Source organism: Ovis aries, chromosome 5 (assembly GCF_016772045.2).
Source record: "Ovis aries strain OAR_USU_Benz2616 breed Rambouillet chromosome 5, ARS-UI_Ramb_v3.0, whole genome shotgun sequence".
Taxonomy (NCBI): Eukaryota; Metazoa; Chordata; class Mammalia; order Artiodactyla; family Bovidae; genus Ovis; species Ovis aries.
This window is the reverse complement of record NC_056058.1, coordinates 846,920-873,170: the sequence shown is the minus strand read 5'-3', so window position 1 is coordinate 873,170 and position 26,251 is coordinate 846,920. Positions and strand designations below refer to the sequence as shown.

General features: G+C 44.6%; 1 protein-coding gene across 4 annotated transcripts in view; it reads right to left on the bottom strand.

Moving 5' to 3' along the window:
- RASGEF1C (RasGEF domain family member 1C) overlaps positions 1-26,251 on the bottom strand; it is a 105,928-nt gene that overhangs the window by 33,352 nt on the left and 46,325 nt on the right. Inside the window, exons 2-6 of one of the 4 annotated variants that reach the window (XM_042250845.2) lie at positions 18,233-18,389; positions 6,564-6,806; positions 4,331-4,513; positions 4,036-4,158; positions 2,800-2,937 (exon numbers count right to left, since the gene is read on the bottom strand). In XM_042250845.2, the coding sequence (XP_042106779.1) occupies positions 2,800-2,937; positions 4,036-4,158; positions 4,331-4,507 (438 nt within the window). In that variant the 5' untranslated portion in view covers positions 4,508-4,513; positions 6,564-6,806; positions 18,233-18,389. Of the gene's footprint in view, positions 1-2,799; positions 2,938-3,025; positions 3,113-4,035; positions 4,159-4,330; positions 4,514-5,102; positions 6,541-6,563; positions 6,807-18,232; positions 18,390-26,251 lie in introns of those variants that run through there. The other 3 variants (XM_042250846.2, XM_060416108.1, XM_042250847.1) reach the window with 3 other exon arrangements.

Sequence of the window (26,251 nt, the reverse complement as noted above, 5' to 3'; positions counted from 1 at the left end):
TAAAAAAACAAACAAACAAACCAACATTTGGAGGGAGGGGGAAGTGTGTGAAAGGAGAGAAGGAACGAGTTTGGCCAAATGTTGATAACTGATGAATCTAGGCGATGAGCACACAGGACTTCATGGTCACTACTATCTATATTTGTATATGTGTGAAAAGTTCCATAACAAAGTTTCATGAAAGTTAAAAATAATCCCCATGTGCCTGGGTTTTGGAGAGAATTTGTTCCTCATCATAGCTCACGTTTACCAAGTGCTGAAATACAAGCGCAGGTGACTGCACGGACTCTGCCTCAGACTTGTGTGGTGGGAACAGTTATAATCTCCATTTGACTGATGAAGAAACTGAAATTTGGAGAGGGGAAGCACCTCGCCCAAGGTCACACAGCTGTGGGCTCAGAAGGTCTGACCCTGACCTCAGGTTCTGAGTCCCGTGGGTCCTGACTTACCAGTTTGGTTCAGAGCTCACCAATTCCTTTCTCAGCTAAGACTGTGCCTGTGCTGGGAAGGGAGCTGCCTGCAGGCTGCCTGAAGCATCAGGAAAGGGAAGCAACGTCTACCGCACATCCCCTGGGAGTAAGTGCTTTCTGCAGAGGGGCAATGTGGGACTCACAAAGACAGATGGGGCATCCCTGGCCTACGCCTGGCTGGGTGGCATGGGGACTAGGGAATCTCAGCTCTGGTTTACATCACTTAGCATACCTAACTGGATTCCACAGGAAGGGATGAGAAATTCTCTAAATGAGTTACTTATTACTTATTTGCTGCTGCTGCTGCTGCTGCTAAGTCGCTTCAGTCGTGTCCGACTCTGTGCGACCCCATAGACAGAAGCCCACCAGGCTCCTCCATCCCTGGGATTCTGCAGGCAAGAACACTGGAGTGGGTTGCCATTTCCTTCTCCAATGCATGAAAGTGAAAAGTGAAAGTGAAGTCACTCAGTCGTGTCCGACTCTGTGTGACCCCATGGACTGCAGCCCACCAGGCTCCTCTGTCCATGGGATTTTCCAGGCAAGAGTACTGGAGTGGGGTGCCACTGCCTTCTCCGTATTACTTACTTAGCCAACTCTAAATGAGTTAGCTCTGAAAATCCACACCTGGTGGATGACTGCTTTTGACAGCCCATTCACAGGTCTTGGCTGTGTCTTATTTTCATCCACTCGGTGGTTAGAAAAGATTTCCCAGCAGATTCTTGAGGGCGTAGTGAGGAGGCGCTGCTTCACAAAGAAACAAGCCCAGGACTTAGACCTGCCCCAAAGCCTGTGGCCAGAATGGCAGGGTCTGCCTCTGAAATGGCTCTGCCAATGGAGAGGCAGGCCCGACAAGGGCAGATAATCCATTTTGTCAATGGCTTAGACTTCACACTGCTTGAAGGCCTACTGTCTGGGGCGTGGGGGAGCGGAGATAAAGCAGACGACTGGGCTCTCATCCCTCTACAAACCCTCTACTCCATCCATCCATCCATCCATCCATCCATCTACCGTCTCTGTACCCATCTATTTTCCATCCATCTGTGATGCCCACCTCCCCTTTTAGAAAGTCACCCACAGATCCATCAATTCATTCATCTAGCCTTCCTCCCTCCGTCCCAACATTTGTCCTCATCCATCTACCCACTCATCCATCCACCCACCCCCCCACCCACCTTCCCATCCATGTTCTCACCCACCCATCCACACCCACACACACACCCATCCACCTGTCCACCCACCCCCCCCTCCACCTTCCCATCCATGTTCTCACCCACCCATCCACACCCACACACACACCCACCCACCTGTCCATCCACCCACCCTCCCATCCATCTGTTCCTCCATCTACCCACTCACTAGTTATCATTTCCGCCTTTTTCCTTCATGTCTTTCCATCAGTCTTCCGCAGCCACTTATCCTGTTAATCTCCCTGCCTACCCAACTGCCCAGACATCTCTTTTCCCACCTCCACTCACCCATCAAAGCAGCCAACTATGTAGCAAACCAGTCGGCGTTTCCCCTTCCTGCTTCCTTCTCCTAGTCCATCCAGTCATCGAGCCTTCCCTGAACGTTTCCTGCTGCACCTAAGCCAGGTGTCATAGTCAGTCCCCAGATGGGTCAAGGGATGCAAGGCAGAGATGACCCTCATCTGATCAAGCTCTCAGAACAGCTCTGTCTCTGAATCGGCTCCAGGGCAGGGCCTCCCTTTGTGAGCCTCATTAGGCCTTGGACTTTGCAGCTTCCTGTTGCTCAGCCTGCTTTAGCAGTTTCCTTTGGCTCCTGCGGCTCTGGGTTCAGACCCACTGTGGGGCTATCAGCTTGCCACATTCGGTGTCCTCCTAAGACAAGCGACATGCTCTCCCCTCTGAGTTCTCACCCCAGTCCTGGGAGGTAGGAGTTTTGTTCCTCTTTCTCACTTAAGTGCCTTCCCCAGAGTAATGGAGCTGGGAGAACAGGGCAAGGTATGGGGTGCAGAGGCACCTGACGCCCATTACACGGGCTGCCTCCCAAGCTACTGGGGAAGAGGCTTCTGCCAAGCCAGTGTGCTGGGTCACTGGCCTGACCAGGCAGCTGTAAGAGCCCATATCTTGCCATCTGATGAGACCAGGATAGGAGAGAGCTCAAGAGCCCAGGTCTAGACCTAGAGGCCTGATTTCCCTGCCAGCTCTGCCGGTGCCCGATTCTCTGATGGGGCAGGAAGGACTGATTTCAGAGGGGCCCCAGGGTATGGGTAGGGAGATGAGGGCCCAGAGGCCAGCCTGGGAATAGGCTCAGGTCCCAAGTGTGAGGGTGGAGACAGGTTGAAAGGACTCTGGCCTGGCTCGCCCACCTCGTCACAGGGGGCGATGCGGCCCACCACGTCCTTCAGGTGACTGATGGTTGACTCCTCCTGGAAGTCCCGCGGAAATGTCTCTGTCCACTCGGCCAACAACTGGAGCAGTTTGGGGCCAAACTTCCGGACCTGGGCCTGCAAGGCAAACCAAGGGTCGTCTGCATTTGGTGAGGGCTGCTTGGGAGGTGGGGGGGTCACAGCGGCCCCTGCCTCAGCCACTCACTGTGCATGTGGGCTGCCCGAGGGCAGCAGCGATGGCTGGGAGCAGGTGGGCCTCTCCTTCCTCTGTCCCAGGAGACAGGCGGGCTTGGGGGCTGACCACGGAGAGCAGAGGGGGCAGACACATGTTTGGAATGGGGGTCATCTCCTACTCATAACCGCCAGTCCTTCTATCTCCCTTTCTGTGGTGACGGGATCTCAGTTTGCCTGTGGGGCCCCTCTCTCCCTCATTTTCAGCTGGCCCTCCCCCAGGGCTTCAGGAACATGCCAGATCAGTGTTGGCCAGTCAGGGCATGGCACTGGCCCACAGAGGGGCATGCCGCCTAAGCTAAGCCAGTGAGATCAGGATCTTTATTGGAATCCTCCTTCCATAGGATTGAGAAGGGTAGGCCAGGACCCTGGACCCGCGGAGGCCACCTGTCACCAGGCAGAGAACTCGCCTTAGCAAGAGAGAGACTGGCCCAGAGGAAAACAAAGCAAGGGGTCTTAGGGAGAAAGACCACTGATGTCTGAGGCCCTGGAGCCAGCAGTAGCTTGAGACTACAGTCATGTGAGCCAGTGAAGTCCCTCGGCCTTAGGTCAGTTGAAACCAGGTTTCTGTCGCTGGACAGTGGAACCCTGCTGACTCAGTTGCGGCTTATGGAATACAGTGAGGGACAGAGGAAAGGACGTGGGGTGCTGAGCCATCAGCGGGCCAGCGGGAGAAGAAACGATGGAACAGAAGATGTGGGGGGCAGGCAGGGCAGCAGGCACTGCAAGACCACCCCCGGCCACAGATGGTCTCCTCGTGGTCCTCTGGAGGCCCAGTTCTGGGCTGTGTGCACCCAGGGGCTCCCCTAAGACCCTGGGAAACAGCCCTGGGGTTAAAGATTCTGACTCTGCCCTTCTGGCTCTGGGCTCCAGACACGTCAGAACCCCCTGGCGGGTGAATAGGATATTGATTCACAGGGCATGTCGGGGGGTGGTGGGGGGAACAGCACGCTCGGAGGCCCGCTGCCCTGCCCTGCCTCTCACCTTGTCGAGCACCGGCTTGTCCAGCTGCTGCTGCTCAATGCACATGTGGCAGACCCGGGCCAGGAGCTCCTGGGGCTCGATGAAGAGGCGCGAGCTCAGCAGGAAGGTGAAGATGTAGGCTTTCTGGGGGGGCACAGGAGAAAGGCAGCAGGTGCTCACAAGGCCCGGGAGGATGTGCCTCCTCCCAGCCCCTGCACCCCCAGTCCCAGCCAGCCCCAGCTCTGCTGTCTCCCCCAGGCATGGTGGGACAGAGCCCATTTTGCTACCCCTCCTCCCTACTGGGTGGATCACCCACCTCAGGGTAGTAGTCGGCAGTAGGCACCAGGTGTTGGATCAGGGTGTCCAAGGAGGCTGAAGACGGAGCTCCACCCAGGAGGGGCTGCCCAGCCTGCTCGCCATCCGTGAGCTCGGTGGGGGGTGGGCAGAGGCTGTCCGGGGTGACCATGTCGGATACGCTGAGTGTCTGGGGCATGCCCACCTGCAATGGCAAGGTGGCAGTTGGATCTGCTGGTCCCCCAGGATCCCTGGCTGGGCAGGCCCTGCCTCCCATAGGCACTTCTGTGCCCACTCAAGCCCAGTGATCACTTCCTGGGAGGTCTGCCAGGGATGGCAGCTCCCCAAGCCCCTGCATCCCCCAGGAGCCATCTCTGTTTCATTGTCAGTCCTGGCCATTTAGGGATTGACTGCTTCCAGTGTCGAGTCTTACAGTGAAGGTTGTTTTAGACCAGGCTTAGACAATCAGCATATTTGCCATGCTGTTGGCCACAAGAATGAATCAGAGGTGGACCTGATGCTAACTAGAGGGTGCGGATGCAGTCCTAGAACTTGTGTGCTACTTGAAAGCTCTTTCCCCTAGGTCCCTGAGCTGATGCGATGGCACTGTTGGAACCATCTTGTTCCTCAAGGAGCCAGGAAAGCAAGTTCCTGAGTTCAGAGGCTGAGGCCTGGATCCTGCTGTGCCTGAAGCTGCTCTGTGGACTGCTCCATAATATGGGTGTGTTTGAGCTTCTCTAGGTGCGGCCTCCACAGCTTGGCCTTCCAGGTCTTTGCGATGAGAACCCACTGACCTGTCCAGCTGTCTCCCCCTCCAGGAAGGCTTTCCCATCATCTTCAATCCTCCATTCTCTCTGGCCATGGCTGAAAGCTTCCCTGCAGCGACCCCATCAAGGCTGGGCCTGCCTTCTGGTGGACATCAGAAGTCTCTCCTTGTCAGCACTGCGGAGTGCTTGGGGTGCAGCCAGCACCCGGTGCGAAGAGAAGTTTCCAGCCAGACCTCCTTCAGGTGGGGCCAGAACAGGCATGTCTTCTGATCCAGTACTAGGTCAAGGGCCCAGCCTGCAGCAGGGGTCCATCCATGAGAGTGCAGTGGACAGCACTACATATATCCCTGTTGACCAGTCTTCCTGAATGAAGCCTTTGGGGCAGATGTGGAAACAAGTCCTGGCCAAGCCTGTGACTAATTAACCATCCCCCATGTGACATTCAAGTTGCCCCCACAGTCTTAACTGTGGAGTCCTGCAGGCTCACTCCAGGGGCCTTCCAGGGATTCATCTCCCCATCACCCTGCTCACCTTACCCCGAATACCCGCCCTGGCAGACCCTGGCCCCAGCCTGTTTCTGACTTCTTCTGTCCTCTGGGTGACCTGCCCTGAAAGTAGACACAGAAGGATTTGGAGAGTCCAAGCTGAGGTTGGGTACCAGAAGGAGCCCCACAGAGGGCTGTCCTAAGGGCACATGGTATGGGGGAATAGGGACTGGGGGTGTGGGAACCAGTGGAGACAGCAGCCAGGGCAGCCCCAGCTTTATTGCCCCTTTCCAGCAGAGTTGTAAATGTCCAGTTTTCAGCTGATGAAACGAAACATTTCACAAAATTGTCTCCTGTCCCTCAGTGGGCAAGCGGCTGCACGTGTGGACACATGGGGGCCGCCAGTGCTCAGTGGGGTATGCTGGTCAGCTCTGGGGTGGGTGCCGCCTCTGCCCCTCATGCAAAGCCCAAACTGGAGGCCAGTCCCACTAAATATTAACAGAACCCTTCTGAGGCCAGCAAGGTTTGCTTTCTCCTGCCACACACCTGGGATCTTCTCCCTGGAACCTGTTCCAAATCCTAATTAGAAATGACATCTCTGGCTTCTGGGTGGACAGTCTACAAGGCCCATTCTGCTGCTCCCACCCCCAGCACCGCTCGTTGGCATAAAAAGGCTGCGGTAAATGGAACTCTGAAGAACCCATGGAAGAAACACGTGCAGCTGGCTGGTGCAGCGCGTCCAGGGGACAGGAGAAGAGATGCTCTCTCAAGCATCCTTTCCTGAGTGGGCACTGGGTCTGGCCTGACCAAGGGGACAGAGGGAGAGAACACTCCTAGAAAGTGGCCCTGAAGAGCGCCCCTGCGCACTGAGAACAGGAAGAGAATCTCTCCTCTTCCGTTTATGCAGAGGAGCCGGTGAGAGTAACTACACAAAGCACTCAGCACAGTACCGGGCACGGAGAAGAAAGGACCACCAGGCTCAGCCCTCCCCACGGGCACTCACCACCTGCAAGGGCCTAGGACACAATGTGAGTAGCAGTTCCAAATGCCAATGGAGATCTGTGCCCGAAGGCCTTGTTGACAGTACTTCTGTGCTTCTCCAGCGTGTCCAAGCTGGCTGTGGCCTAATGGCCCGCTACCCTGGCTTTGTGGCTGGTGCTCCTGAAACCAGCTATCAATAGCTGCTGGCGATTATCCTTGTGGTGGGTCACAACTTCAAATCAGAGTCACTTCTGCCTTTGCTTTCCTGTGTAGGAGACATTTACACATTTACATATTTGAATTCCAATCTTTCTTCCCTCTCTTCCATTATATCTTTTTCAAAAATTGTTAAGCATACTGTTATTTGCTTAATGTAAAATTTGCCATTTTAACTTTTTTTTTTTGCTTTTTAAAACAATTTTCCTAAAATATCATTCACATACCATAGAGTCCACTCACTCAGTGAACAATTCAGTGTTTTAGTATATTCACACAGTTGTCCAACCCTCACCACAAGCTAATTTTAGAATACTTCTGTCACTCTCAGAAAAGAAACCCTCATCCCCTTAGCAGTTACTAGGCAATCAGCCACAAGCTGGTGGTCATCAAACAACCCCTAATCTACTTCCTTTTTCTCTGCAATGTAGTAATCTAAAAGCGTCCCAGAAGAGAAGTCCAGGTCCAGTGGTGTCACTGGTGTGCCTGGGTGCTAAGTCACTTCATGTCTGACTCTCTGCAACCCCAACTGCAGCCTGCCAGCCTCCTCTGTCCATGGGATTCTCCAGGAAAGAATCCTGGAGTGGGTTGCCATGCCCTCCTCCAGGGAGTCTTCCCGACCCAGGGGTCAAACCCATGTCTCTTCTGCGTCCTGCACTGGCAGGTGGGTCCTTCCCCCCCCCCAATTAACTATTCTGAAGTGTACACTTCAGTGGTATTAACCATTTAGTTGCTCAATCATCACCACTATCCATTTCTAGAAAATTTCCATCTTCTCCAAATAAACCTCTATGTCCATCAAGCAATAACTCCCCATTCTCCACTCCCTCCAGGTCTTGGTCAGCACCATTCCACTTTCTTCTCCAAGAATTTGACTATTCTAGCTACCTGTATAAATGGAATCACATAGTGTTTGTCTTCCTGGAAGGCAGCTACGCTCCCCACTACACCACCCATGCTGCCCAGCAGTATTTGTCCTATTGGGACTGACTTATTTCACTTAGCGTGAGGTCGTCAAGGTTCATTCATGTTGTAGCATGTGTCAGAATTCCCTTTCTTTATGGCTGGATATTTATAATTACTCCCCTGTATGTTTGTACTATATTTTCTTTATTACCCTCGCTCTCACCGTCACCTCATCCATCAATGGATATTTGGGTGGCTCCCTCCTTTGTCACTCTGCTTTCCACAGCAGCTGTCCATTTTACATTCCTACCAGCAATGTAAAATAAAAGGGTTCCAATTTCTCCACGTCCATGCTAATATCAATTTTCTTTAGTTTTGATAGTAGCCACCATTAGGGTATGAAATGCCATCTTATCATGGTTTTGACGTTTATTTCACTAATGATCAGTGATGTTGAACACATTTTCATGTGCCTATTGGCCATTCATATACATCTTCCTTGGAGAAATGTCCAAGTTCTTGGCTAATTTTTGTATTAAGCTTTTTTTGTTGCTGTAGAGTTTGAAGAGTTCTTTATATATTCCAGATATTAATGCCTCACTAGTTTTGTGTTTTACAAATATTTTCCTCTTTTATGCGGGTTGCCTTTTTACTCTGATGACAGTGTTCTCTGATGCACCACAGTTTTTCATTTGGGTGAAGTCCAATTCATTTATTTTTCTCTTTTGTTGCCTGTGCCTTTGATGTCATATATAGGAAATCATTGCCAAATGCAAGGTCATGAAATTTTTCCCGAGTGTTTTCTTCTAAGAGTTCTATAGTTTCCACTCTTATGTCTAGGTCTTTTATTCATTTTGCACTAATTTTTATACATGGCCTTAGAAAAGGGTCCAACTTTATTATTTGACATGTGGATATCCAGTTTTCCCAGCATCATTTGGGAAAGGATTGTTCTTTGCCCATTGAATGGTCTTGGCATTCTTCTCAAAAATAGTTTGACTATACACTGTCATTTATTTCTGGGCTATCTATTCTATTCCATTGGTTCATGTGTTTGTCTTTACAACAATACCATACTGGTTTTTTTATTTTTATTTTTACTTTATTTGGTTACTCTGTAGTAAATTCTGAAATCAGGAGGTACAACTCCTACAACTTTATTTTTCTATTTCAAGATTGTTTTGGCTATTCAGGGTTCTTTAAGATGCCAAATAAATTTTAGATAGCTTTCTATTTCTGCAAAAAACACAATTGTAATTTGGATACAGGTTGCATTAAATCTGCAGATTGCTTTGGATAGTGTTAACATCTTAACAACATTAAGTCTTCCAATCCATGACACAGGTTGCCTCCATTTGTTGGTACCATTTCTTTTAGTAAAGTTTTGTGGTTTCAGGGTATAAGTGTTTTGCCTCCTGGGCTAAATGGATTTGATTTCTAAATATAAGTTTCTGTATAAAAGCAGTGCTAAGAGGAAAGTTCATAGCAATACAGGCATACCTCAAGAAACAAGAAAAAAGTCAAATAAATAACCTAACTCTACAACTAAAGCAACTAGAAAAGGAAGAATTGGAGAACCCCAGAGTTAGTAGAAGGAAAGAAATCTTAAAAATTAGGGCAGAAATAAATGCAAAAGAAACAAAAGAGACCATAACAAAAATCAACAAAGCCAAAAGCTGGTTCTTTGAAAGGATAAATAAAATTGACAAACCATTTAGCCAGACTCATCAAGAAGCAAAGAGAGAAAAATCAAATCAATAAAATTAGAAATGAAAATGGAGAGATCACAACAGACAACACAGAAATACAAAGGATCATAAGAGACTACTATCAGCAGTTGTATGCCAATAAAATGGACAACGTGGAAGAAATGGACAAATTCTTAGAAAAGTACAACTTTCCAAAAACGGAACCAGGAAGAAATAGAAAATCTTAACAGACCCATCACAAGCACGGAAATTGAAACGGTAATCAGAAATCTTCCAGCAAACAAAACCCAGGTCCAGACGGCTTCACAGCTGAATTCTACCAAAAATTTTGAGAAGAGCTAACACCTATCCTACTCAAACTCTTCCAGAAATTGCAGAGGAAGGTAAACTTCCAAACTCATTCTATGAGGCCACCATCACCCTAATACCAAAACCTGACAAAGATGTCACACAAAAAAAGAAAACTATAGGCCAATATCACTGATGAACATAGATGCAAAAATCCTCAACAAAATTCTAGCAATCAGAATCCAACAACACATTAAAAAGATCATACACCATGACCAAGTGGGCTCTATCCCAGGGATGCAAGGATTCTTCAATATCCGCAAATCAATCAATGTAATTCACCACATTAACAAATTGAAAATAAAACCATATGATTATCTCAATAGATGCAGAGAAGGCCTTTGACAAAATTCAACATCCATTTATGATAAAACTCTCCAGAAAGCAGGAATAGAAGGAACATACCTCAACATAATAAAAGCTATCTATGACAAACCCACAGCAAACATTATCCTCAATGGTGAAAAATTGAAAGCATTTCCCTAAAGTCAGGAACAAGACAAGGGTGCCCACTTTCACCGCTACTATTCAACATAGTTCTGGAAGTTTTGGCCACAGCAATCAGAGCAGAAAAAGAAATAAAAGGAATCCAAATTGGAAAAGAAGAAGTAAAACTTTCACTGTTTGCAGATGACATGATCCTCTACATGGAAAGCCCTAAAGAGTCCACCAGAAAATTACTAGAGCTCATCAATGAATATAGTAAAGTTGCAGGATATAAAATCAACACACAGAAATCCCTTGCATTCCTATACACTAATAATGAGAAAGTAGAAAAAGAAATTAAGGAAACAATTCCATTCACCATTGCAACGAAAAGAATAAAATACTTAGGAATATATCTACCTAAAGAAACTAAAGACCTATATATAGAAAACTATAAAACACTGATGAAAGAAATCAAAGAGGACACTAATAAATGGAGAAATAGACCATGTTCATGGATTGGAAGAATCAATATAGTGAAAATGAGTATACTACCCAAAGCAATTTACAAATTCAATGCAATCCCTATCAAGCTACAAGCCATATTTTTCACAGAACTAGAACAAATAATTTCAAGATTTGTATGGAAATACAAAAAACCTCAAATTGCCAAAGCAATCTTGAGAAAGAAGAATGGAACTGGAGGAATCAACTTGCCTGACTTTAGGCTCTACTACAAAGCCACAGTCATCAAAACAGTATGGTACTGGCACAAAGACAGACATATAGATCAATGGAACAAAATAGAAAGCCCAGAGATAAATCCACACACATATGGACACCTTTTCTTTGACAAAGGAGGCAAGAATATACAATGGAGTAAAGACAATCTCTTTAACAAGTGGTGCTGGGAAAAGTGGTCAACCACTTGTAAAAGAATGAAACTAGATCACTTTCTAATACCGCACACAAAAATAAACTCAAAATGGATTAAAGATCTAAATGTAAGACCAGAAACTATAAAACTCCTAGAGGAGAACATAGGCAAAACACTCTCTGACATAAATCACAGCAGGATCTTCTATGATCCACCTCCCAGAATTCTGGAAATAAAAGCAAAAATAAACAAATGGGATCTAATTAAAATTAAAAGCTTCTGCACAACAAAGGAAAATATAAGCAAGGTGAAAAGACAGCCTTCTGAATGGGAGAAAATAATAGCAAATGAAGCAACTGACAAACAGCTAATCTCAAAAATATACAAGCAACTTATGCAGCTCAATTCCAGAAAAAAAAAAAAAACGACCCAATCAAAAAATGGGCCAAAGAACTAAATAGATATTTCTCCAAAGAAGACATACGGATGGCTAACAAACACATGAAAAGATGCTCAACACCACTCATTATTAGAGAAATGCAAATCAAAACCACAATGAGGTACCACTTCACACCAGTCAGAATGGCTGCGATCCAAAAATCTGCAAGCAATAAATGCTGGAGAGGGTGGAGAAAAGGGAACCTTCCTACACTGTTGGTGGGAATGCAAACTAGTACAGCCACTATGGAGAACAGTGTGGAGATTCCTTAAAAAATTGCCAATAGAACTACCTTATGACCCAGCAATCCCACTCTGGGCATACACACCGAGGAAACCAGAATTGAAAGAGACACATGTACCCCAATGTTCATCACAGCACTGTTTATAATAGCCAGGACATGGAAACAACCTAGATGTCCATCAGCAGATGAATGGATAAGAAAGCTGTGGTACATATACACAATGGAGTATTACTCAGCCGTTAAAAAGATTTCATTTGAATCAGTTCTGATGAGATGGATGAAACTGGAGCTGATTATACAGAGTGAAGTAAGCCAGAAAGAAAACACCAATACAGTATACTAACACATATATATGTAATTTAGAAAGATGGCAATGACGACCCTGTATGCAAGACAGCAAAAAAGACACAGATGTGTATAACAGACTTTTGGACTCAGAGGGAGAGGGAGAGGGTGGGATGATTTGGGAGAATGGCATTCTAACATGTATACTATCATGTAAGAATCGAATCGCCAGTCTATGTCTGACGCAGGATACAGCATGCTTGGGGCTGGTGCATGGGGATGACCCAGAGAGATATTGTGGGCAGGGAGGTGGGAGGGGGTTCATGTTTGGGAACGCATGTAAGAATTAAAGATTTTAAAGTTAAAAAAATTAAAAAAAAAGAGTGAAAATAGATACAGAACAACAAAAAATATATATATTTCAGTTTCTGAGCTTATTCTTTTTGATGATACTGTAAATGGAGCTTTTCTCTTAATTTCCTTTTTGGATTGTTCATTGTTAGTGTATAGATACACAAATAATTCTCTGGGGTTGATTTTGTATCCTGTTACTTTGCTGAATTTGTTAATTAGTTCTAACAGATTTTTTTTGTTGTTGTTTTGGTGTGCAGTCTTTAGGGTTTTCTACATATAAGGTCATTCATTTGCAAACAGCTTTATATTTTTTGGGCTCCAAAATCACTGCAGATGGTAACTGCAGCCATGAAATTAAAAGATGCTTACTCCTTGGAAGAAAAGTTAGGACCAACCTAGATAGGATATTGAAAAGCAGAGACATTACTTTGCCAACAAAGGTCTGTCTAGTCAAGGCTATGGTTTTTCCAGTAGTCATGTATGGATGTGAGAGTTGGACTGTGAAGAAGGCTGAGTGCCGAAGAATTGATGCTTTTGAACTGTGGTGTTGGAGCAGACTCTTGAGAGTCCCTTGGACTGCAAGGAGATCCAACCAGTCCATTCTGAAGATCAGCCCTGAGATTTCTTTGGAAGGAATGATGCTGAAGCTGAATCTCCAGTACTTTGGCCACCTCATGCGAAGAGTTGATTCATTGGAAAAGACTCTGATGCTGGGAGGGATTGGGGGCAGGAGGAGAAGGGGACGACAGAGGATGAGATGGTTGGATGGCATCACTGACTCGATGGGTGTGACTCTGAGTGAACTCTGGGAGTTGGTGATGGACAGGGAGGCCTGGCGTGCTGAGATTCATGGGGTCACAAAGAGTTGGACACGACTGAGCAACTGAAATGAACTGAACTGAACTGAATTTTACTTCTAATTTAGTTGCCTTTATTTCTTTTACTTGCTCTGGCTAGAAATTGTCACACTATGTTGAATAGTGTTAAAGCTAGGTTGAATACAATTAAAGCTATGGTTTTTCCAGTAGTCATGTATGGATGTGAGAGTTGGACCATAAAGACGGTTGAGCACCAAAGAAGTCTTACTTTCGAACTGTGGTGCTGGAGGACTCTTGAGAGTCCCTTGGACTGCGAGGAAATCAAACCAGTCAATCCTAAAGGGAATCAACCCTGAATGTTCATTGGAAGGATTGATGCTGAAGCTGAAGCTCCAATACTTTGGCTACCTGATGCAAAGAACTGACTCACTGGAAAAAACCCTGATCCTGGGAAAGACTGAGGACAGGAGGAGAAGGGAAAAACAGGGGATGAGATGGTTGGATGACTTCAACTCAATGGCCATGCGGTTGAACAAACTCCTGGAGAAAGTGAAGGACAGAGAAGCCTGGTGTTCTTCAGTCCATGGGATCCCAGATTTGGACATGATTTTGCCAATGAACACCACCAACAACATGTTGAAAAGAATTGGCAAAAATTGGTATCCTTGTCTTGTTCCTGATCAGTGAGTATAATGTTAACTGTGGGTTCTTCATGAGTGGCTTTTATTATTGTAGAGGTACTTTCCTTCTATTCCTAGTTTGTTGAGTGTTTTTATCATTAAAGGATACTGGATGTGGTCAAATTATTTTTCTGCATCAATCAAAATGATTGTTTTCCTTCTTTCTCTTAATGCAATGTATTACATTAACTGACTTTAGTATGTTGTGAAAGTGAAGTGAAGTCGCTCAGTCGTGTCTGACTCTTTGCGACCCGTGGGCTCTAGCCCACCAAGCTCCTCCATCCACGGGATTCTCCAGGCAAGAATACTGGAGTGGGTTGCCATTTCCTTCTCCAGGGGATCTTCTCGACCCAGGGATAGAACCCAGGTCTCCCACATTGCAGACAGACGCTTTAACCTCTGCTCCACCAGGGAGAGTCACCTTTTAATTCTAAGAATAAATCCCATTGGGTCCTTCTAATATGCTGCTGAATTCAATTTGATAGCATGTTGTAGAGGATTTTTGCATCAGTGTTCATGAGAAGTACTGGTCTAAAGTTTTCTTTTTCTGCAGTGTCTTTGTCTCGCTTTCACATCAGAAAAACGCTGCTCTCATAGAATGAGAAAGTATTCTCTCCCCTTTTTAAGAAAAGTTTGAGAAGGATTGGTTTTAATGCTTCTTTAAATGTTTGATAGAAATCATCAGTGAAACCATCAGCTCCAGGGCTTTTCTTTGTCAGGAGGATTTTGATTACTGATTCAATCTCCTTACTAATTATAGGTTTATTTAGATTTTCTTTGTGATTCATTTTATTTATTTATTTTTATTAATTTTTTTTTAACTTTACAATACTGTATTGGTTTTGCCATACATTGACATGAATCCACCACGGGTATACATGAGTTCCCAGTCCTGAACCCCCCTCCCACCTCCCTCCTCATATCATCTCTCTGGGTTATTTAGATTTTCTTTGTGATTCATTCTTGATAGGTTTTGTGTTTCTAGGAATTTGTACATTTCATTGAGGTTATCCAGTTTGTTCTCATACAATTGTTTACTGTACTTTCTAATACGCCTTTTTTATTTCTGTAGAATTGGAAGTAATGTCCCCACTTTCACTTCTAACTTTAGTAATTGAGTAGTTTCCTTTTTTATTGTCAATCTAGTTAAATGCTTGCCATTTCTGTTAATCTTTTTGAAGAGACAACCTTAGGTTTCATTGATTTTCTATAATTGTTTTCTATTCCATATTTTGTTTACTTAGTCTCTGATCTTCATAAGCGCTTTCATTCTGCTAGATTTGGGTTTAGATTGCTCTTCTTTTTCTAGTCTCTGATGGATGCTTGTGCTATGCATTGAATTCTTGGTTGGCAATGTTTTTACTGTCAGAACTTGGACTATATCAACCCACTGCTTTCTGGCATTCAAGGTTTCTGATGAGAAATCTGAAAATAATCTTGTTGAGGGTCTCCTGTACGTGGCAATTGGCTTCTCCCATTGCTTTCAATGTTCTGTTTCTTATCTTTCACTATTTGGTTACAATGTGTCTCATCGTGTGTCTCTTTGAGTGTATTGCACTTGGAGTTTATTGAACTTCTTGAACATTTATAATCATGTTTTTCATCAAATTTGGGGAGTTTTCAACCATCATTTCCTCAAATAATCTCTATGCTCCTTTCTCTCTCTTTATCTCTCTTTCTGGAAGCCTCACACTGTGTACGCTTGCTTATTTGTGTTCCCCAGGCCCCTTCAGCTCTGTTCACTTTTCTTCAGTATTTTCCCTTTAGTTCCTTTAGTTCTTAAGACTCAGTAATCTCAATCATCCTATCTTCAAGTACACTGATTTTTCTAACTGCTCAAATCTGCTTTGGAATGTATCTAGTGAATTTTTTATTTCAGGTACTATACTTTTCTGCTCCAAAATTTCTTTTGGTTCTTTCTTATGTTTTCCATCTCTTTATTGATATTTCTATTTTGTGTCTGAATAGTTTTCTTAACTGGTCACCTCATCTTTGTTGAATAAGTCTATCATCTGGTCTTTCTCAGGGATGGTTTGTGTTAGTTTTTTTTTTCTCCTTCCAATGGTCCATTTCTTTGTATGCCTTAAGATTTTTTTATTTGTTGTTGAAAACTGGATGTTTGAGTCTTGCAATGTAGTAACTGAAATCTGGAAATCAGATTTCCCCGGGGGTTCCTGTTTTTTTTTTTTTTTTCAATTTCTTCAAGGTGCCTTTGTTTTGGGATCAGCCTAATGTGTAAGATTAAGATCTAAAATTCTGGATATTTTTGAACCTGCACCTTTCTACAGGCATGTACAGTAACTTTAAAAATTCTCCCCTACATGTGGCTGCTTATTAAGTAACAAATAAAAAGTCCTAATCCTTGAATGTCTGGTTCCCAAAAGAGGAATACAACAAAAAAGAAGAGAGGGGGTAACCAGACTCGGGCTCTTTATATTCCCTGAAGCCTGTTCAGCTAGTTGGGATTGTTTAAGATGGCTTGCTTCTGGATCTGTGCCTCCACGATCAGAAGCAATAATTATAAAAGTTCAGGCCCCCAATATTTGGAGAACAAGGGCTTTATTGCCCACCCTGGCTCCCATAAACCATGGACAAACTGCTCACCATAGGCATGGCTGCCTGCCATGAGGCTGAAGGGCGGAGGATATTGTTAGCATATTCAGACCTGAAACTGACCAAAATTAATTAAGACTCACTGTTTAAGTCTTCCTCTTCTAGTTGCAAGCCTTTAAATAGACTCCAGAGTGTGAAAATAATTACATTAGACGGATTATGTTAGCTTTACTGTCATATAGATGGGGATGGAATCCTGGTACTTTCTATACCACTATCTTCCCTGATGTCCCCCCATTATATCTTTAATTGAGTATTGCTAGTAGGTTTTGTATATGGATTTTTATACTTCATTAATTCTAATAGTCTTGGATTTTCCAGAAACCAACCATGGAAAAAACGCCAACAAAAACAATACTAGTGGGAACAAGCATCTTATATTGTTCCATCACTCCGTCAAGGCCACGTGTGCTCTGGGACAGAGATGAGGCCCCTTGTAGGATGATGCTCCTGATCCCCTCGCAGCTTTTTGGGAGGGTTTGGGGCCACACAGTCCCTGAATCTGTGTGTATTCTGAAAGCCCCAGGCCTCCTCTTCCCCTGCTATGAGCTCTTGCCGCCCATGGGGGTGGGTGGGAGGGAGGCTCAACAGGGAGGAGATATATGTATACTTATAGCTGATTCACACTGATGTACAGCAGAAAGCAACACAACACTGTAACGCAGTTCTCCCATTAAAAATAACTGTAAAAGAAAGAAAGAAAGAGAAACCCATCTAGATGGCCTCTTCGGGCCCATATTTCAGTTTTACTTCCCTCTGTGCATGGCTATCTGAAGCTCTAAGAAGAGACCTAAATTCCAAGCTTTTCTCACAGGGTCCAGGCAGGACCTGCTCCCCAGGTAGGGCATCTGGAGCCTCTGCTGGCCCATGGTATGATTGAGAGAGTCAAGTGGGCATCTCTGGGATTGGGACTGATTGGGAAGGAACAGGGAAAGTCTGTGTCCTAGGGGAAGGGGAGCTAAACTTGGGGCTGTTTCAAGGGTCCTGGATCAAGTACTTGCCCCATCTGATCCAGACAGGTTCTGACCCTCAGGGGTTTCACTTCAAGAAGAAACAGATTCTACATCAGGCTTTACGTGTCTTTTGTTCTCACATGTCACTTAATCCTTAAAATGACCTTATGGGAATGACCGTCCACTTCCATAGGTGAGCAAATCTGGGCCCTATAAGGTAAAGTAGAGTGGACAAGGTTACCAGCTAGTAACTATTACCCAGATTCCAGACTCCGGACCCAGCTCCTACCCCTGGCCCTGGGAAGGAGATTGGCAAATGCTGAGTGGAAGACAGACACAGTTCAGAGATTTAGCAGGGGAGCTGTGCTCAGAGGCTGAGAGCTTGAGGATGGCAACCTGATTACTGGGAATTTCAGCATGGCCCAGCCTCCAGCTGGCAGGAAACCCCCTGAGCAGCCCCTAAAGGACTCAGCTCAAGAAGAGGTTGCAGCATATGGCCAAGCCCTTCCCCTACCCTCACTGGAACCTCAGAGGAGGTAAGGGTCCAACTGAGGTAGGGGCCTGGACTATGCCATCTCACACTTGGCTGCTCTGAGCTATGGCAGCATCTTGTCCAAGGCCCAACAAACTCTGTGGTCCTCCTTCCCTCCCTCCCTAAACAAAGCCTGGAGCTGCGATACTCATCTCTTTTCAGTTTGGGTCTCATGAAGGGCTCCTCCCTGTTCTCTACTGTTTGAAGGGATACTGTGAAGGTGCTTGAGTCTCCCCCAGACCTGAGCCCAGAGGTTGCACTTACCCAGCATGGGAATGCACCTGGCCTTACCTTTGGGAGGCCAGCCAACATACTTGACTGTGAGGAGAGGACTGGCGTGGGTTGCTTTTGTGTTCCATACGGCCCTCAACTTGCTGACAGAGCCTGCTGCTTCCGTATCTTGGGGAGCTAGGGTTTCTGAAATCCCAGGCCTCAGCTTGCAGGCAGTCTGTGGATTGCAGGTTGACAGCACCAATACTTACCACAGGTCAGTAAGTAAAAACGGAGCCTTTCAAAAAGGGAAAGTTGGTCTCTCTCTTGCTCCATAATCCACCTGGTCAGTTCCTTACTCTTAGTCTATAACCTTGACTGTTTCCTGAGGACATACTTCTAGAAGGGACATAATTGGGCTGAAAGACACCAGTCTTTATTAGGGAATCAAACTACATTGGCCAGTTGCTCTCCCAAACTACAGTGAAGTGCTTTTGTTTTACCCTTCTAACCGCCATGATTCCTTACGTCCAGGAACCACTTATCCCCACTGGCTAGAACCTGGTTAGGGAGGGGTGGGGCTAGTAGGGGGTAAAAAGGGTACTGGGGAATGAAAGTGAATAGAAGCGACAGAGCAGCCCCCTCTCACTGCTCAGACTTCTGCTGCATGTCCAGTGCCTGCCTGACACCTCAGTCTTGCCAGGCTGAGACACTGCGGAGAGCCCTGTGTCTCCCAAGGCTTGGTCACGGCCTCACTTGCAAGTTCCCCAGAAAGGGTCTCGTCACCTCAGGAAGTCAGACCGTGACCCAAGACTCCTCCACTCACCTCCTCCGGTAGCTCCCTCATCCCATCCCTGAGCAAGGGACCCACCCAGGTTATCCAACCAGAGTAAACATAGGGCCATGCTTGGAGACCACCACAGAGATGTTCTCCTGATACTCTTTCCTCTTAAACACAAAAGATTCTTCAAACGCATCTACAGTTTAAATAAGAATTACTTTTATTATTATAACAATAAGAGTGAACATCTATGGACTTCTACCCAGGTTAAGAAAAAGACAATTTCCAGTACCATTAAATCCCTATGCACTTTCCCTGATAAATCAGGTTACTCCCTAACCTTTAGGCAAAAACCATCCTAGTTTTCATGTGAATTGTTCCCTTGCTTTGCTTTATAGCATCTTGTGCATCTACCCCAAGCAGCATACTTCTTAGTCTTAAAATCGGAGGGAAAGCACGCTCTGGCCATGCAAGGAAACAGCAGCACTGCCCTCATTGGGCAGAGGCTGCTGGAGGAGGTGAGTGGAGGCGTCTTGGGTCATGGTCTGACTTGGGTCATGGTCCAAATTCCACTATCCTGGAACAGTTTTCACCATCCTCCAAAGGATTCCCTCATCATTTCTCTTGTGTTGGGTCTCCTGCTTTCTGTGGCTCATGTCTTCTTTTCTCATTTATTTCCTCATTTTGATGGAGCGCATCCTCCAGTAGCTTCTTGAGAAAGAGTGCTTAGGAAACAAACCCGAATTGTAGGACACGCAACTGGTGTCAGAAAAGCTGTGAGTGTGAAAGTAAAGGAGAAATGCACACTGGACCATCCCAGATCACAGCATAGGTCTGTGCTTTGGAGGCCTCAGACATTTCATCACCAGGATTATTTTCTCACAGTCTTTGATACCTACCGAAATTCTCATGTCTGTTTGCTTACTTACTTCTTCTCTGCTTCCCTATAAGATCAAGAACCCTGGAACAGTCTTTCATGTCCACTGCATCATCCCCAGTGCCTGAACTGTGCTTAGGCACATGGTTGTTGCTGTTCAGTCACAAAGTCATGCCTGACTCTTTGTGACCCTGTGGACTGCAGCATGCCAGGCTTCCCTATCCTTCACTATCTCCAGGAGTTTTCTCAAACTCATGTCCATTGAGTCAGTGATGCCATCCAACCATCTCTTCCTCTGTCTCCCCCTTCTCCTCCTGCCTTCAATCTTTCCCAGCATCAGAGTCCTTTTCAATGACTCAACTCTTCACATCAGGTGGTCAAATTATTGGAGCTTCAGCTTCAGCATCAGTCCTTCCAATGAATATTCAGGGTTGATTTCCTCTAGGATTGATTGGCTGGATCTCCTTGCAGTCCAAGGGACTCTCAAGAGTCTTCTCCAGCACCACAGTTCGAAAGCATGACTTCTTCGGCACTCAACCTTCTTTATGGTCCAACTCTACATCCATACATGACTAATGGAAAAACCATAGCAGTGACTATACCCCCAGACACATCTAAAATGAAAAAATGAGTAAGTGGATGGATGACTATTAGATCCTGGTCCTATTTTGGCCACTGATATATGGTGTAGCCTGGGATGGAATGCTTCCCTCCTCTGGGCCTCATTTTCTCACTGAATTGGTGGGACTGGAGTGGGAAGGTACCTGACCTTGTCTAGCTCTGGTCTGCACAGGGGCGTGAGGACTGCCCAGTGTCAACAGCAACCTGGCTTCCTGCCCACAGCTCCTGCTTTCTTTCTGAAAATCAGGATGTTTGTGCACCTCTAGATTCCTCCATCTTTCTGGGCCACAGAGGTCCCATGTAGAGGCTGGGAATTTACCTCTGAGTCTCAAAGTGCCAGGTGAGAATACAGGTGGACCAGGAGGTGGAGAAGTTGAGGCCCAGAGAGGGAACACTTGCATTACAGGTCCAAGCTCTGACTCCCAACTTGGAGGATTCCCAGTCCTCGGTAGTGGAAGGAGGGACTACAGACCACAAGCCACCATGCCTGGCAGACTGAGGTGAGTCTCAGATTCTTCCTAGAGCCAAAAACAGAACTATCTTCCTGACTTAGATCTCCTCTGTGTCACCCTGAACAACTCAAAGCCAAACAGCATTTCATTAGTAACGTTTGGTAATCAGCGGAGCTTCTTTACAGGCATGCATTGTCATAAACAGATTCTTGGTTTTTTTACTACTCAAATTTTGGTGCTTTGAACTATTCTAGTTCCTTTGCCTTTTCATATACATTTCAGAATGACCTTGTCTATACCTACAACATATCCTGCTGGGATTTTGGTTGGAACTGTAGCAAATCTGTAGATTCATTCGGGGAGAACTGATGGCTTTACTATGTTGAGTGTTCCCCGTGGGCACAGTCTATTTTTAATGTCACTGATTTCTACATTTCTAATATTCCCTTCCCTCTGTTTGCTTTGGTTCTATCTTGTTCTTCTTTGTCTAGTTTCTTAAGGTGAACGTTTTAATTATTGATGTAAGGCTTTCTTCCCTTCTAATGTGAGAATTTAATGCTATCAATTCTTTTAGGCATATCCCACAAATTTTGATATTTTCATTCTCATTCAGCAAAAAATATTTCCTAATTTCTCTTCAGATTTCCCCTCTTAACTTACCTACAAATTACTTAGAAACATGTTGTTTAATTTCTAAGTGTTTTGGAGACTTTTCTGTTCAGTTCAGTTTGGTTGCTCAGTGGTGTCCGACTCTTTGTGACCCCATGAACCGCAGCACGCCAGGCCTCCCTGTCCATCACCAACTCCCGGAGTCCACCCATACCCATGTCCATCGAGTCGGTGATGCCATCCAACCATCTCATCCTCTGTTGTCCCCTTCTCCTTCTGCCCTCAATCTTTCTCAGCATCAGGGTCTTTTCAAATGAGTCAGCTCTTCTCATCACGTGGCCAAAGTATTGGCATTTCAGCTTCAACATCAGTCCTTCCAATGAACACCCAGGACTGATCTCCTTCAGAATGGACTGGTTGGGTCTCCTTGCAGTCCAAGGGACTCTCAAGAGTCCTCACCAACACCACAGTTCAAAAGCATCAATTCTTCGGCGCTCAGCTTTCAGAGAAGACAATGGCAACCCACTCCAGTACTCTTGCCTGGAAAATCCCATGGATGGAGGAGTCTGGTAGGCTGCAGTCCATGGGTTGCTAAGAGTGGGACACGACTGAGCAACTTCACTTTCACTTTCATGCATTGGGGAAGGAAATGGCAACCCACTCCAGTGTTCTTGGCTGGAGAATCCCAGGGACTGGGGAGCCTGGTGGGCTGCCATCTATGGGGTCGCACAGAGTCGAACATGACTGAAGAGACTTAGCAGAAGCGACTTAGCAGCAGCAGCAGCAACTTTCTTTATAGTTCAACTCTCACATCCATATATGAGCACTGGAAAAACCATAGCCTTGACTAGACGGACCTTTGTTGGCAAAGTAATGTCTCTGCTTTTTAATATGCTGTGTAGGTTGGTTATAACTTTCCTTCCAAGTAGTAACCATCTTTTAATTTCTGTTACTGTTCTATATTTGATTTCCAATATAATTCATTTATGGTCAGAAGACATAATTTGTAATGCAATGCTTTTATGCTTGTTAAGATGTGTTTTATGATCCAACATAATATATCTTGGTGAATATTCCATGTGCATCTGAAAAGAAAGTGTATTCTGTGGCTGGGTGAAGTGTTGTGTAAACATCAATGAGACCCAGCTGCTTGATGGCACTGTTCAGTTCTGCATCCTTGCTCATTTCTGTTGACTAGTTCTAATGTTTAGTGAGAGAGAATCTTTGAGGTCCATAAGTAAAATATATTTGCAGATTTGTCTATTTTGCCTTTCAGTTCTTTCAGTTTTGCTTCAGTATTTTAATGTTCTGCTGTTAGAAGCATACACATTTAGGACTGTTATGTACTCTTTGTAAACTGATCTTCTTATCATCATATAATATCCTTCTTTATCTTTGGTAAGTTTCTGAAGTTTACTGTTATTAATATTGCTACTCTAGATTTCTTTTGATTAATATTTTCATGGTGTACCCTTTACCATTCTTTTTCTTTAAATCTAACTAAGTCATTATACAGTTGACCCTTTAACAATGCAGGGTTTTGGTGGTGCTGACCCTCCATGTAGTCAAAAATCCATGTTTAACTTTACAGTCAGCACTGCATTTCTGTAGTTCTGAATATGCAGTTCTGCACTTATGGATTCAAAGCACCATTGATTGTATAGCACTGTAGTATGTATGTACTGGAAAATCATCCACACAGAAGTGGCCCTTTACAGTTCAAATCTGTGTTGTTCAAGGATCAACTATATTTGAAATAAGTTTTTACTTAGGGAGCAAATTTGGAAAACTTGGCAGTGGCCACAGGACTGGGAAAGGTAAGTTTTCATTCCAATCCCAAAGAAAGGCAATGCCAAAGAATGCTCAAATTACTGCACAATTGCTCTCATCTCACACACTAGCAAACTAATTCTCAAAGTTCTCCAAGCCAGGCTTCAACAGTATGTGAACCGTGAACTTCCAGATGTTCAAGCTGGATTCAGAAAAGGTAGAGGAACCAGAGATCAAATTGCCAATATTTGTTGGATCATTGAAAAAGCAAGAGAGTTCCAGAAAAATATCTATTTCTGCTTTATTGACTATGCCAAAGTCTTTGACTGTGTGGATCAGAATAAACTGGAAAATTCTGAAAGAGATGGGAATATCAGACCACCTGACCTGCCTCCTGAGAAATCTGTATTCAGGTCAAGAAGCAACAGTTAGAACTGGACATGAATAACAGACTGGTTCCAAATCAGGAAAGGAGTACATCAAGGCTGTATATTGTCACCCTGCTTATTTAACTTATATGCAGAGTACATCATGAGAAACGCCGGGCTGGATGAAGCACAGCTGGATCAAGATTGCTGGGAGAAATATCAATAACCTCAGATATGCAGATGACACCACCCTTATGGCAGAAAGTAAAGAGGAACTAAAGAGCCTCTTGGTGAAAGTGAAAGAGGAGAGTGAAAAAGTTGGCTTAAAAGTCAACAATCAGAAAAGTAAGATCAATAAGAACAAAAGAACAATAAGAAAACTAAGATCTGGTCCAGTCACTTCATGGCAAATAGATGGGGAAACAATGGAAATGGTGACAGACTTTATTTTGGGGGGCTCCAAAATCACTGCAGATGGTGACTGCAGCCATGAAATTAAAAGACACTTGCTTCTTGGAAGAAAAGTTATGACCAACCTAGACAACATGTTAAAAAGAAGAGACATTACTTTGCCAACAAAGTAATGTCAAAGCTAGTCAAAGCTATGTTTTTTCCAGTAGTCATGTATGGAAGTGAGAGTTGGACTATAAAGAAAGCTGAGCACTGAAGAATTGATGCTTTTGAACTGTCGTGTTAGAGAAGACTCTTGAGAGTCCCTGGGACAGCTAGGAGATCCAACCAATCCATTCTAAAGGAAATCAGTCCTGAATATTCATCAGAAGGACTGATACTGAAGCTGAAACTCCAGTACTCTGGCCACCTGAGGCAAAGAACTGATTCATTTGAAAAGACCCTGATGCTGGAAAGATTGAGGGCGGGAGGAGAAGGGGACAACAGAGGATGAGATGGTTGGATGGCATCACCAACTCAATGGACATGAGTTTGAGTAAATTCTGGGAGTTTGTGATAGACAGGGAGGCCTGGCATGCTGCGGTCCATGGGGTCAGAAAGAATCGGACACAACAGAGTGACTGGAATGAACTGAACTGAACTGAACTTAGGGAGCATAAAATTGGATCATTAAAAAAATCCATTCTGACAATTTCTGTCTGTTAATTGGTATGCTTAGACTGTTTATAATTAATGTTTTAATTGATGTGTTTGGATAAGGCCTAACATTTTATACTTTTTAAAACATGCTTTATTTTCAGAGTAGTTTTAGGTTTATAGAAACCATTTTTTTCTCTATGTTGCCTCCATTTTAACTCTATTTCTCCTTTTCTGCCTTTTTGGAATTATTTGAACATTTTTAAATATTCTATTTTAATTTATCTGTTTGGCTTTTTACTGTATCTCTTTGTATTGTTTTTCAAAGGTTGAACTAAGGATTACAATACACGAGCATATCTTGGAGATATTGTGGGTTTGGTTACAGACCACCAAAATAAAGAAAATATTGCAATGAAGTGAGTCACGTGAAATTTTTTGGTTTCCTAGTACATATAGAAGCTATGTTTACACTGTAGTCTCTTAAGTGTCCAACAGCATTATGTCAAAAAATGTACATACCTTAATTTTAAAAAGATGTCATTATTAAAATATGCTAACCATCATCTAAGCCTTCAGTAAGTCGTAATTTTTTTTGCTGATTGAAGGTCTTATCTCATTGCTGATGGCTGCTAAATAATTAGGGTGATGATTGTTGCAGGTTGAGGTGGCTGCAGCAATTTCTTAAAATAAGACAACAATGAAGTTTGCCACATTGATTGACACATCTGTGTTACTTCCTCCACTCAAGTCCTGAATTCCTCAAAGTTATCCATGAGGGTTGGAAACAACTTTTGTCCAAACCCCTGTCAATGTTAATATTTTGACCTCTTTACACAAATCACAAAAGTTCTTAATGATATCTAGAATGGTGAATCCTTTCCAGAAGGTTTTCAATTTACTCTGTCCAGATCTATCAGAGGAAACACTGTTGATGGTGGTGATAGCCTTACAAAAGGGGCTTCCCAGGTGGTGCAGCGGTAAAGAATCCACCTGCCAATACAGGAGATACACGAGACAAGGGTTTGACCCCTGGGTCAGGAAGATCCGTGGAGAAGAAAATGGCTACCCACTCCAGTATGCTTGCCTGGAAAACTTCCTGAACAGAGGAGCCTGGCGGGCTATAGTCCCTGGGGTCACCAAGAGTCAGACACAACTGAGTGACTGAGCAGACACACAGCCTTACAAAACATGTTTCTTAAAGTGTAAGACTTGAAAGTTGAAATTACTCCTTGGTCCATGGTTGCAGAATGAATCCTGTGTCAGGAAGCATGAAAACAACATTATTCTTATTGTACATCTCCATCAGAGCTTCTGGGTGGCCAAGGGCATTGTCAGTGAGCAGTAATATTTTCAAAGGAATCTTTTTTTCTAAGCGGTAGGTCTCAACAATGGGCTTAAAATATTCAGTAATCCATGATGTAGACAGATGTGCTGTCATCCAGGTTCTGTCGTTTCACTGATACAACACACACAGAGTAGATTCAGCGTGGTTCTTAAGGGCCCTAGGATTTGGGAGAGGGGTAAATGAGCATTTGGCAGAATAGAAGGATGTGTGCTCATCTTCTGTGAAAA